This window comes from Brassica oleracea, chromosome C2 (genome assembly GCF_000695525.1).
Source record: "Brassica oleracea var. oleracea cultivar TO1000 chromosome C2, BOL, whole genome shotgun sequence".
NCBI classification, from domain to species: Eukaryota; Viridiplantae; Streptophyta; class Magnoliopsida; order Brassicales; family Brassicaceae; genus Brassica; species Brassica oleracea.
This window is the reverse complement of record NC_027749.1, coordinates 50,619,758-50,633,573: the sequence shown is the minus strand read 5'-3', so window position 1 is coordinate 50,633,573 and position 13,816 is coordinate 50,619,758. Positions and strand designations below refer to the sequence as shown.

The 13,816-nt window shown below is 35.4% G+C and overlaps 1 protein-coding gene and 1 pseudogene across 2 annotated transcripts; both read left to right on the top strand.

Annotated features, from left to right (window-relative positions):
• The first annotated feature begins 3,092 nt into the window (after positions 1 to 3,092).
• Positions 3,093 to 10,077, top strand: LOC106327707 (kinesin-like protein BC2). 2 transcript variants are annotated; one of them, XM_013765941.1, is made up of 26 exons: positions 3,093 to 3,365; positions 3,491 to 3,637; positions 3,982 to 4,134; positions 4,206 to 4,459; positions 4,647 to 4,819; positions 4,925 to 5,049; positions 5,132 to 5,168; positions 5,253 to 5,344; positions 5,448 to 5,561; positions 5,638 to 5,751; positions 5,833 to 5,916; positions 5,990 to 6,191; positions 6,329 to 6,429; positions 6,509 to 6,607; positions 6,690 to 6,806; positions 6,888 to 7,004; positions 7,085 to 7,165; positions 7,444 to 7,515; positions 7,601 to 7,694; positions 7,784 to 7,815; positions 7,898 to 7,983; positions 8,077 to 8,148; positions 8,234 to 8,461; positions 8,567 to 8,711; positions 8,791 to 9,429; positions 9,507 to 10,077. In XM_013765941.1, exons 1-26 carry the CDS (start codon positions 3,252 to 3,254, stop codon positions 9,807 to 9,809), a joined length of 3,795 nt encoding a protein of 1,264 aa, XP_013621395.1. In that variant the 5' UTR covers positions 3,093 to 3,251; the 3' UTR covers positions 9,810 to 10,077. The 2 variants fall into 2 exon arrangements, with proteins under 2 accessions (XP_013621395.1, XP_013621394.1); XM_013765940.1 differs by having other exon boundaries at positions 8,231 to 8,461.
• A 346-nt stretch (positions 10,078 to 10,423) lies between these two features.
• LOC106324535 lies at positions 10,424 to 12,071 on the top strand (annotated as a pseudogene).
• Positions 12,072 to 13,816: the final 1,745 nt, after the last annotated feature.

The window sequence follows — 13,816 nt, the reverse complement described above, 5'->3', positions numbered from 1 at the left end:
GAAACTTAACATATTATTAGATGTTTAATATGTTAAGATAAACACAATAAGAAAACCTAGAAATAAGAAAATGAAGTTTCTATTTAGGTTAGGTTTGTGTTTTCCATATCCCACATGTTAAAGGGAATTGTCTTTCATATAAATATAGGTCTAATGGAGAGGTGTTCCATATGATCTAAGTGAAACATATTGAGAGCTTTAGTTTTGAGTAGTTTCTAAAGCTAATAAGAAAAGTTGTTCTTATAACTCTTTGGGTATGAATGGTGACCAGGGAACGACGAGGAATAATGCATTCCCTAACGTTCCTAAAAAAAATTACCATTCACAAGGAATAATAATTTCCTCTCATTCCCTTTCATTCCCTTTTTTGTAGAGAATTAAAGAACAAAATTATTCCTTGTCAAATTTGATAAGGAATAACCATTCCTTTTCATTCCTGGTATTTTATTCCCGTACATTCCTTTTTTATTCGTTCCTCTTGTTTCCCGGATGGTCACCAGTCGGACCCTTTGTGTTTCTAAGAGATTTGATGCATAATATAACTATTGGAATGTAATAGCACATACAAAATTTGCTATTTAGCTAAGAAATTTCTGAACATATTGCTACAAATCGTGCGCTATAATTAATGCTAAATATTCATGTAATGGCAAGTTTCAAAAAAAAAAAAAAAATTCATGTAATGGCATTATTTAGGAAACTTATGCTGTGCACAATTCAAATGGAAGAAACTGATGGGGTCGTTGCTTGTCATGTGTCAGGAAAAAACACCAATAATTTTCTGATAATTGTATGTCCACCATCATTCAGTTTATTTACAACTACATATATTTGTACCGGCAGACTACGAATGTATTAATAAACTATATATGGACATGCATATTCTACTAATAGATACATAATTATAAGTATAGATAGGTTACTGCTCACAATGTTTAGGCGCACGGCAATATATAATGCATGCCAAGCCCTAGCCTCGTGTGTAAATATGCGTCAAAGCTACAAGTATATATATATATATATGTACATATATATAGGTCTTATTTCACTGAATAATCTATATATATAATATTGACACATATGATATGAGTCGAACCTCCTTATGGCGTCAAAATACCACCAAAATCAGACAAATAAACAACTACTATGTGAGGAAAAAAAAAAAACAACTACTATGTAAAGGAAAAGGAGAAGTAGATGATGGTGAGTATTGGGATCGGAGGAGTCAGAGAAGGAAAGTGAAAGAAGAGAAGCAGTTAAGACAGCAACTGAGTTGCAGTCAAGCACTGATCCCTATCTTCCAATTTTCTGTCTCTCTAAGTTGTAGGGCCATTAATCCCCAGTGGTAAATTATTGGTTTTGAAGACATAACTTATTTTATTTATAAAGAAAAAGACATAACTTATTTTCTTTTTGGGTGGTCCTTTTGGATCTTTTTTTATAAATCATGTGTTTAGATATATATGGCCACACACTTGTCAAGAAATTCAAAGATCGGCCATTATATTTTTATTTCTTCTTCTTTCATCCAAGATTCTGAAACACATATCGGTTGAAAAACTAGCCGTCTAATACTTAAAGGGTATTCTATGCGCTTGTTCTTAGAGATTAGTAATTCATCAACCTCTACATGTATATCTCCAAGATTTCATGTATACGTTGCTCAAGAGAATATATACGTTTTTAAAAATCTTTAAGTGGTGAGATATAATTTATCTTAAATGGGGTATTTAATATATGGTCCATATGATTATAGACTTTATTTTCATCACCAGCATGCTTCAAAATTAAGAGAGGAAAAAAAAACAGGTCCACTTTATTTCATTTTCACATAATTCACTCAGTTAGGCATGCACTTCCTTTTGTTTACTCCTTTTTCTTTTCAATTCTTTTTTTGCAGAGGCTATTATCTATGGTACTTTTGTTTCCTATTTTACATAGGCCACGAAAAAGCATATCTGATATATCTTTCCAAAGCAACCTTATAGATTTTATACCATTTTATTTTTAATTAGTATAAAGGAATATAAAAACTCGATATGGAGTCGAGATCCATCCGAACCTCCTCACACTTTGAATGGCATGGATATTTTCTTACACTTTTCCTAACTAGAACTCATTAATTGGAGTTGTGTGATTTTCATAGTCTACAAGTTTATGTTGTGGTTTAATTAATGTAGAGGCAGTCTACTAATAAAATCAGCTTCCCATTGGCTATAAACATTAAATAATTTACGCATCATCTCTTAAGTTTGGTTTATAAAACATTTTACTAATATACATAAAAAATAGATCATTGTAAACCAAAAAAATATTATCTCTTTGTATGAGACGCAATGCAAGTATATATAAGCTCCAAAAGCATATCCAACAAATCCACTAAACAATATAAATGATGGGATCCCACAAAACTTTGGAAGATAATCTTGGGCCGGACGCATTATTCTCGTCTTAGACCATGATCAACTGGGGTTCTTAGAGTGAGGCCGGTTCTTAACTTTTTTAGTTAAAATTTAAGAGACGGTTTTTTATATTCCGCTAAGAACTGCACCCTAAGAACACTCCATTAATCATGCTCTTAGTTGTCTACCTATGCGCGAAGATCACAATCACAATCAGAAAAAAAGCACCCAAGATGGTCTCCACTCTCTACAACTGAAACATCTAACAGCTTATCATATCAGTCTTGTGAAAGATCTCTCCCGCAAGAAGAAACTCACAAGAAAGATGAAAAGATACAGAGCATGCATTTAACAGTAATGTAGCAAACTTGACTACTTAACTACTCTTCTAAAAATCATACTCATTTTTTTTATAACATCAATCATACTTTTTTTTTTTTTAATAACATCAATCATACTCATTTTTTTTTGTTAACTAAAAGAAGCTTAAGCTAGCTTTTAAATCAAAACGAATTCATATTTACATTAATATTCCAAAAAAAAGTTGAACAGGGCCCAATGGGCTTACGAGGAACAAATGCAAAATAACGGGCCTTTAGTTTCTTGTCTACACGTGTGATAGTCACGTGCGCAAAGAAACTTTGAATTTGAAACTTGAGCCGAAACAGCGATAATGATGTTAATGTCCTCTCCCTCTCTCTCTCTCTCTCTCTCTCTCTCAAATTTGAATTCTCTCTTCTCCGCACTTCGCGAAAATCTTCGCCTTGAAAATCACCACAGCTCTCCGTTCCTCGATTGGATCCGTAACAAGGGGCTTTTCTGGGGTTTCCGCTCCGTTAGCCGGAGGAGATGGAGGGCGGCACGGAGTGCGTCAGGGTCGCCGTCAACATACGACCGTTAATCACGCCGGAGCTTCTTAACGGATGCACCGATTGCATCACAGTTTCTCCCAGTGAGCCACAGGTACACTTTAATCGCATTGTGATTCGATTATAACATTTGGGGGTTTTAGAGAAAATTTTAGGGATTTGTGTGTTAATGAGTCAAAAGGGTTTTTCAATTTCATAGTTTTGTTGTGGATTGAACAGGTGCATATAGGGTCACACACGTTTACGTATGATTTCGTCTTTGGCAGTGGTGGCTACCCTTCTATGGAGATTTATGATCACTGTGTTGCTCCACTTGTGGACGCTTTATTCAAAGGATACAATGCCACCGTTCTTGCTTACGGCCAGGTTAGGATTTGAGCTTTAAAAGGTTTGATTTTTAGAGCTACTTGATGTTCTTTAGGTTTGATCTGAATTTTAGAGCTACATGATGTTCTTTAGGTTTGATCTGAATTTTAGAGCTACATGATGTTCTTTAGGTTTGATCTGAATTTTAAAAGGTTCGAGTTTTACAGCTACATGATGTTCTTTACGTTAGATTTGAGTTTTAGAGCTACATGATGTTCTTTAGGTTTGATCTGAATTTTAGAGCTACATGATGTTCTTTAGGTTTGATCTGAATTTTAAAAGGTTTGAGTTTTAGAGCTTTTGATTCACTAGTTTAATTGTGTTTTTGTTTGTTGTTATTGAAGACTGGTTCAGGCAAAACGTATACAATGGGTACTAATTACGGTGGAGATGGAGCAAACGGTGGCATTATACCACGAGTGATGGAAGATATATTTACAAAAGCGGAAGCAACCAAAGACTCAACCGAACTTCTCATACGTGTGTCTTTTATTGAGGTATGCGCATATATTGAGCTTGTTGTTATCTGTATGCTTTGATTCTTACACTTGCATCTGTTAAAGCGCAGATTTTTAAGGAAGACGTTTTCGATTTGCTTGACTCGAACTCACCGCCCCTCCTAAGAAACGATGGTGGGGTTCATCCCAAGAACGTTGCCCTCTCTAGAGCTCCTATTCAGATAAGAGAAACTGCCAGTGGAGGAATCACTTTGGCTGGCGTTACAGAGGCAGAGGTGAAGACAAAGGAGGAAATGGGTTCGTATCTAGCGAAAGGCTCTCTTTGCCGTGCTACTGCCTGCACAAACATGAATAGCCAATCAAGGTGAGTCTATGATGTGAATTGGTTAACCTTCATACTTGCTTAACAGTGTGCTGGATCCTTTCCTAGAATTATGATTGCTTTTGAATAAAGATGAAATCTCAGTATTAGATCAGATTATTAAGAAAGCCTAATTTCTAAGAATGTAGATGGCTATATGCTAACGTGGTGTTTCTCTCTTGCTTTTCAGTCGGTCCCATGCAATCTTCACGATCACTCTTGAACAGAAGAAAGTTTCCAGTTATTTGGGAACGACTGAAGTTGGTGGTGAAGATATACTATGTGCAAAACTTCATTTGGTTGATCTAGCTGGATCAGAGCGTGCAAAAAGAACAGGAGCCGATGGAATGCGCTTGAAAGAAGGTTGTCTGATATCACCTCTATCTTTATGGTCCATATTATTCTCCTTGTTTCTGCAAAAAGAGAAGAATGCTTAAACTCAAAGTTTTTTTCTGTATATGTGCACAGGCATTCACATCAACAAAGGTTTATTGGCGCTAGGAAATGTAATCAGTGCATTAGGAGATGAGAGAAAGAGAAAGGAAGGAGGCCATGTTCCTTACCGTGACAGCAAGCTAACACGTTTGCTTCAGGTTATTTTTGTTTCTGTTTTACTAATCTTTGTTAGTAGAATTATAACTACTTGTGTTTAACCTATAATTTTCTGTAATTTAGGATTCTCTTGGTGGAAATAGTAAAACGGTGATGATTGGTAAGGTTCTTACATGTATTAGATTTTTTAAAACAATGTTTTCTGTATTCAGACATTAACTCTAATCTAACATTTATCATGCAGCATGTGTGAGTCCAGCTGATACAAATGCTGAGGAGACCCTAAATACTTTGAAATATGCAAACCGTGCACGTAACATACAAAACAAAGCAGTGGTATGAATATTACAGTTCTTGCTTGTATGAATACACGTTTGATGTTTCTATTTCATTTAAATTTTTAGGACCTTACTAAATTTTCATTTCTCGCAATGTTTAGATCAATCGAGACCCAGGAGCCGCACAGATACAGAAAATGCGGAGTCAAATCGAGCAGCTGCAGACAGAACTCCTGTTCTATCGAGGTGACAGTGGTGCTTTTGATGAGCTCCAGGTATCAATCTGAACTAAGACAAACATATACAATTAATGCTTGTGACATGATTTTAATAAACTTTTATAAATGTTAGATGCTCAAGCAGAAAATATCGCTGCTTGAGGCAAGCAACTGTGAGCTACAAAATGAGCTTAAAGAACGGAGAGTTACCTGTGAGCATTTATCAAAGCGTGCTTATGATGCTCAGGTTTTTTTCTATTCTCATTGTGTTTGATTGGATCAACTCTTATGGGATCTAGCACTTAACACTTTGTTCTCATTCATGTAGGTTGAAAAGGACAAGCTTATATTGACAATTGAATCTGTACGCAGTGGTAAATCCTTGGATGAGATTGAAACAAGCCAAAATGAGGTGTGGTCTCCTTAATTCCTTACTTTAAGTCTGTGACCAAAGATCTTTTTTGCTAAAGTGTTAAATCTTCCAGGATGCTGGTTTGATCAACAACTATGTTTCAAAAATTCAAGAGTTAGAAAGAGAGCTGCTACACTTCAAAAACTTGAATCCCACTAATTGCCAGTATACTGATTCTATTGATCCCTTTGACGATGGGCCCCGCTCAAGTAACGTTTTGTTCCCCTCATCTAACGAGTTGGCGGATTGTGAAGACTCAGTGATTGATGTCATAGGTCAGTACTTGAGATGCTAATTCTGAGATTTTAAACACAAATTTTCTGATTAGTTGGGCAACTCTTTTCCTGGTTTAATTAGATGATATGATTTGCTTTATAAGTATACTGTTTGAGCAGATTTTCCATGTATGCAGATGAAAGCGAGTTTCAAGAAAAAGAGCTTGAACATTGCTCAGTTCAAGAAAATTTGGACATGGAGCTTAAAGAATTGGATAAGAGGCTTCAAGAAAAGGAGGTACTATTTTCATTTTTTGATTGCTCTCATCTTTTGCCTAAATATTGCATGCATATAAACTTCAATTGTATTCATGAAGGCTGAAATGAAGAGTCATTCAAGTACTGGTACGTCTGTTCTCAAACAACATTACGAGAAAAAGGTTCACGAGCTTGAACAGGAGAAAAGAGAGTTGCAGGTTAGTGTCACAGTGTCTGTGGTTTATATTTTAATTTAATGGAATTTTGTGGACTTAATTTGATGAAATTTTACATTGGCAGAGAGAAATTGAAGGTTTGAGACAGAACCTTGCTAGTATACCATCTGTCCCAGGGGATGGTGGTGCCCAGAAACTGAAGGAGTCGTATCTTCAGAAACTGAACATGCTTGAAACTCAGGTAACGCCTCTTTTGTTTTTTTTTTCAGCTATACTCGTAATCTACATATGATTTTTCATGATGCGTTGTTTTTTTTTTTAGGTTTCTGAGTTGAAAAAGAAACAAGATGGACAAGCTCAACTGTTGAGGCAAAGGCAAAAAAGTGACGACGCAGCAAGAAAACTGCAAGAAGATATACACAGAATTAAGTCTCAGAAGGTGTTTTGTTTTTCCCGTGATCTCGATTTATGCGCATATATTCAGTTTTGTAACTTATCTGCTTTGATTGTACTTTTCAGGTGCAACTGCAGCAAAAAATTAAGCAAGAATCAGAACAATTCAGGGCTTGGAAGGCTTCAAGAGAGAAGGAAGTCATGCAGGTATATTTGAAACTTGTGGCTTATTAAGAATCTTCTTGATGACTTGAGGCCGTCTGTCTTGCTCCTTTAGTGAACAAGTGTCATGTCTCTATCATTAGTCACTTTTATTGGAAAATGACCTGACTTATAGAAAGTGCTCCACTAGCGAATAAGTTAGACAAGTGGACAAATATAACATGTGCTTGTAGAAAGTCTCGGAGTAGTTTGGAAGAAATTTAGACTTATTTATTCAGAAACCTCTGCCCACTCAATTATACTGTATTTAAAATTTTAACCAGCTCAAAAAAGAGGAAAGGAGAAATAAGTATGAGATGCACAAACTCGTCGCTTTGAATCACAAACAGAAGCTGGTGAGCACCTTTTGTATACACTTCTAGACCAATGGTCTCAATCTTTTCTATCATCATGGCTGCTCAAAACTTGTGGTTGTAACAGGTTTTACAAAGAAAGACAGAAGAAGCATCTCAGGCTACTAAAAGACTCAAAGAGCTTTTAGAAACTCGAAAGGCATCTTCGCGCGAGACATTAAGTGAGTATTGCTGTATAACATAATTCAGTATGATCACTTCTTTCTTTGTTGGTATAAAACACTAACCGTGTATGCTACTATATATGCAGGTGCTGCAGGTGTTAATGGTCCAGGAAATCAGGTACTTACCAAATAAAATGATACAGACGCTTTGGTGATTGTTTTTTTTATTAAAATGCGACTTTCTTATGATTTGTTTGCAGGCGCTGATGCAAGCAATCGAGCATGAGATTGAAGTCACTGTTCGTGTTCACGAAGTGCGTTCTGAATACGAAAGGCAAACTGAGGAGTACGTGATTTATTATTGTGTGTTTCTTCTATGGCCTGATTCTATGAACACTTCCTACTAAAATTTCTCAAATCAATCCTGTGTACAATACAGGAGAGCAAGAATGGCGAAGGAAGTTGCAATGCTAAGAGAAGAAAACGAGTTGCTCAAGAATGCCAAGATAAGGTGAGTGATCTGGACAAGACAATGATTTTGCATAAACCAGTAACCTGTTCACACCTTAACATCTTGTCTTCTCGGACCAAAGCAGCGTTCATGGTGATACCATGTCTCCTGGTGCAAGAAACTCAAGGATTTTCGCTCTGGAGAATATGCTTGCGACCTCTTCAAGCACTCTCGTCTCCATGGCATCGCAACTATCCGAAGCAGAGGAACGCGAGCGTGTGTTTGGTGGAAGAGGAAGGTGGAACCAAGTCCGAACATTGGGTGACGCCAAGAATATCATGAACTATCTGTTCAATTTGGCATCAAGTGCAAGGTAAAATCTCACTTGATGACTGAAGCTTTTTTTTTGGCTTAATATCAGAATATGATTCCTAACTCATTCTATATTCTTCTTACTGTCCACTGTTTGATTTAAAAGGTGTTTAGCTAGAGATAAAGATGTGAACTGCAGAGAAAAGGACGTCGTTATAAGAGACCTGAAACAAAAAATAGTTAAGTTTAGTAGTTTTGTTAGACATTTGGAGTTCCAAAAAGAAGAACTCTTGGACCAGGTGAAGGCACAGGTTAGTAGAAAGCATCTTCTACTATTGTTTTATTAGACAGTTGATGTCTTATCCTTGTAATGGTTGCTCTGTTTCACAGGCCTCTGCATTGGAGAAATGGGCTGCACAGGAGAGTCTAGACAGGGAGCACGAGTTGAAAAATCCTGAAGTTAGAAACTCGGTTCTGGTTCATGAGGACATGGACACATGCTCGGATTCTGGAGAGTCCGAGCATGGAGGGGATGATCCTGATTTTGACGACGAGTGGAAACCTGAGCAGGAATCAGAGCGTGATTCCGAACAAGAATCAGTGATCAAGCAGAACAGGAGACGGTACTCCAAACTGGGAAGAGGGAGCTCTAGCGTGATGCTGAGGCGTTCATTTGAAGAGAAGTTGGACACTGACGAGGAAGTGAAACCCATGACACCGTTTGGTGTTTGTTGCACTTGTACGAGGAAGTCCTCTTGCAAGACGATGAAGTGTCAGTGCCTAGCTGTAAACGGGTATTGCGGTCCATCATGTGGATGCTCTTCTGTCAAGTGTTCCAACAGAAACACAAGCGGAGAGCAGAACATCTTCACCTCGGAAGAGGACAAAGAACACCAACAACAAGCTCTTGCTTCACGTGGAGCTTTGCTGCTTCGAACCGCTCTTGCTGACAAGTCAGTGCATGAGACTAATGATAACGAAGGAGCCAAAGGAAGAAGAAAACCTCTGTCAGACATAGGAAACACTACGGTAAGTTTCTATATTTGATACTGTATCCATCTGTGGGGTGAGATATGTATCTTAAATTGATCAAATTTCGTTTTCAGGGTAAGTCCAATGTGCCAAAGCCAAGCCAAAGAAAGACATTGAAGAAGCCTGTCCTTCAGCTAGTTGTGGATCCACCACCACCAACTTCATCTCAGGAGGAAGCTCATCCAGTGGTTTTGGATGAAGCAAACGGTATGAAACTGAAGCTACCGAGGGCGATGACGTCAGTGTCTTCTAACGGCAGCAACTTGCTGAGGGAAAGAAATGCCGACCAAAGTGTAGGAGAATCAGTCGGTAATAGTGATAGGGCAAGTGGAAGGATAACTTCAGATGAAAAGGAGAACCACACTAGCCGGATCTAACTAGGAAACAAGAGACGTTGCTTGAGGAACAAGGGAATGTTATCTTTATTTTAGGTATTTTGCTTAAGACCCACACATTATTTTCTCTCCACCTACTACACCATAAAACACTGTCAATAGGTTATGTTACCTCTTTAAGCTGTCGTCTTCCCTAATATCTTCTGGTATTAAACTAATTTCTGATGAAACATAAACTTGATATGTAATTCAAGAAATTCTTGTATTTGACCTACATAGATTTTGGTTCAGAGTTCTGAACAAAAGTAATGCAAGAAAACTTATCTTAGATTTTGATTATTTCCGACGTCATGATTTTGTCTATGTTTACATATAAATCTACTTTTTTACAAAATAATCGATATTCAATAATATATAAACCTTTTTAGTTATATAATTATATATAGGTTTTTATATTTTTAGATCTTATCATTTTATTTATCTTCACATAAAAATTTATTTTTTTATAAAAAAATTAATAATTCTCAAGTATAATTTTTTTTCACTCTGTAAAATATTATTGAAAACATTAACTAATGCAATTTTTTTTTTAAAAGATCTATATATGTTTAGCAGTCAACATCTTAAAATCAACAAATAATAATTTGACTTCAATTATGTCAGGAAACAGAACAAAGCTACAAGTCTCTGATCCAAAAATAGAAACTTTCTATGAAGTACAAAACTTTTCTGAGTTGTTCCCTTTGACAGTTTGTTCTGTTTCTGGTTTCTTCAAACTAATAGTTACGAGTTGAGCAGATCTAGATCAGTTCTAATATTTGATTCTTGAACCATTTTTGGCAGAAGCATATGATGCGCTTGATCCAGAAGGCAACATTACAATGAAATGGGATGTCATGAGCTGGACTCCTGATGGCTATGTTGTAACACCGATGCCGCTATAAACAATCGAACAAGGTTAACTCAAATGTTTTTGGTACCATTAGTCTATGTCCTTATTGCTAATTATCATGTGTTTAATGTTCTATCAGGTGATTGTTCAAAGTACAAGGGGACATTACATGCACATACTAACAGTTTCTTGCTCAGAGAACTCCAGCTTGCTGCGTTTCTTTGTCTTCTTTCTACAATGAGACCATTGTTGGATGTCCAACTTGCGCTTGCGGATGCCAAAACAACAAAACAGGGTCTGGTGCCTGTCTTGAGTGAGTAAAGTATCAAACTTTGTGTCTTCTTGTTCTGTTTTCAATCACAAAGTCTTAAACTTTGTTTCTGATTCTGTTTTCAATCATAAAGTGTTCTGCTTTCAATCACAAAGTCTCAAACTTTGCTTCTTCTGGTTCTGTTTTCAATCATAAAGTCTCAAACTATGTTTCTTCTTGTTAGTTTCAAGCTATGTGTCTTCTGGTTCTGTACTTCTGTTTTCAATCATAAAGTCTCAAACTTTGTGTCTTTTTGTTCTGTTTTCAGTCACAAAATCTCAAACTTTGTTTCTTCTTGTTCTGTTTTCATTCACAAAGTATCAAACTTTGTCTTTTGTTTTGGTAATGTCAGTCCAGACACACCGCATTTAGCCTGTGCTGTGTGTCACCACCCACTAAGAAAGGAACGGTTTTGCCCCCATTGGTGCAATGCACGAGACACTTGTGTCCCATCAGAGTCCATTGGCACGTGAAGCAGAACTACAAAGAGTACTGGCGAGTGAAGATCACAATCACAAACTTCAACTACCGTTTAAACTACTCGCAGTGGAACATGGTAGCTCAACATCCGAACCTAGACAACATCACTCAGATCTTCAGCTTCAACTACAAGTCTCTCACTCCTTACGCTGGACTAAGTAAAACTAACTTACTCTATTGTTCTATTTCTTCCCTCTCTGTGGGTGATCTTGAAGATTGATTCTTTTTGTGTTTTTTCTTTGTAGATGATACGGCGATGTTATGGGGAGTGAAGTTCTATAATGACTTTTTATCAGAAGCAGGGCCTCTTGGGAATGTGCAGTCTGAGATTCTGTTCCGTAAGGATCAAGCAACGTTTACGTTTGAGAAAGTATGGGCTTTTCCTCGTAGGATTTACTTTAATGGAGATAATTGTGTCATGCCTCCTCCTGATACTTACCCTTTTCTTCCCAATGGTGGTTTCAGGCAACAGTTCTCAGTCTTCTCCGCCGTGCTCCTCCTAGTTCTTGTCTTATTCTTCTTCTCCACGTAACCTAAGATTGCCTGTTCGGTTAGAGTTATGAGGCGGCTGGTTTGATTCGTATGGTAGAGTGGTGTAAACGTTATTTAATGATTCTTTTGTATCCCAAACAAACATTATTAATCTTTTGATACTTTCATTTATTTATTCCCATTTATTTATTCATAGAAAAATCATTTTTTTTATTTTGACAAAGCAGATCGATCAAAACACCTTTTAGGAAGTTATAATATTTTTAGAATATTTTCTTAACTGAAACTTCCTTAATTTTCGAAAAAACCCATTTTTTTATCCGTAGAAGCCATCTTCTACACTGTTTAGAACCATGAAAAAAATTCTTGAATGCAATTTCTACCTTCTGTAGACGTACATGTTAAGTTTAGATTTTGCATTTCCGAAATTTTAGAATATTTCATAAAAGTAGAAATTGCTTTCGGGAAAAAAGTAGCGATCTTTACAATTAGTAGAATTCACATTCTCCATATTTAGAATTTTGATTAAAAGTAGATTGTTCTTTCTATAAAAGTAGATGAACTTGTTTATTCTAGAATTCGTTTTCTACTAACCTATTTTCCGTAGAAGATGAATTCTACTTTTAGTATAACATAATTTACAAATTTTATATATCAAGTTTTTCAAACCAAAAAAAAAGTGTTTGTGTATATGGGCATTTTATTAATTGTTTATATGTTTAATAATTTTTTTGATTCATAAAACTATTAATTTTATTAAGTTTCACAAATAAAAAGGGTAAAAGAGAGACAAAATGACCAAAAATGGTTTTATACCATAAGGACAATTATGTTGAATTTTTTTTTGGTTTTGGCAATTTTCCCTTTATTTATTTTATATAGTTTTTTGTTGTTTTTTCCTTGTGTTCTGTCTTTGGAGAATGTCAGGGAAAAGAAAAAGGTTATAATGTCAGATATACATTTTTAGTCTACTGTTATACTGTATATTTAAATTTATGTTTACTCTTGTGATACGCAATGTTTTATATGGACATACATATCATAAACTAACAATGGTGTTCAGACTTCAGACTATACAAAACAGAAAAGAAAACTCATTCTAGCAACAAGCAAAAGAAAATGGGTCAGATGTAACTTTGATGGGTCATTTGTTAATGGGAATGTAAGTTGTGTAGCTACTCTAAGGTTGTTGGATTGACTAAGATGAAAAAGGTTTCTAAGCTAAAGGAAATAAGTTGCTTAATATTTTGGAGAATGAAATAATGACAATGACATTGACAATGCAACATTGTTGGAGATAAATTTGCACTCAGGTTGCAGTAAAGCGTGCAAAAAAAATTCTCTTATATTTTAGGTGACTGAAAGTTTGAGGTTGAGGTATTCTAGCAAGGAACCTCAAATATATTTTTAAATTTTTTTTTTCTATTTTATATTTTAATCTTCAACTTCATTAAATATTAACTAGAAGTAGATTTTTTATAAAGAAATAATAAATACATACTAAAATAAAAACCAGAATATTTTTTACTTATATATGGATATTTTAGTTTCACCAAGTGATTAAATCTTTAACTTCTTAAAAGAAAATGTATCGACTTAGAGAGAAAGCTAAAAATGGTCCATATACATAATATTACTTATATAATAACTAATTTAGCATATTTATATATTTTATGTATGAATAACATATATACATATATAATAAATTAGAATATTTAAGTGAAATATGATTTTAATAATTAAAATGATACAAAAATTAATATTGGTAAAATTATAGTTAATAATTATTGGTAGTAAAATGATAAATAAATCGTGTTTGGAGATATAAACCTCATAATTTAAAGATTTGAAGACTTGTTGGAGAATCAAAAAAAT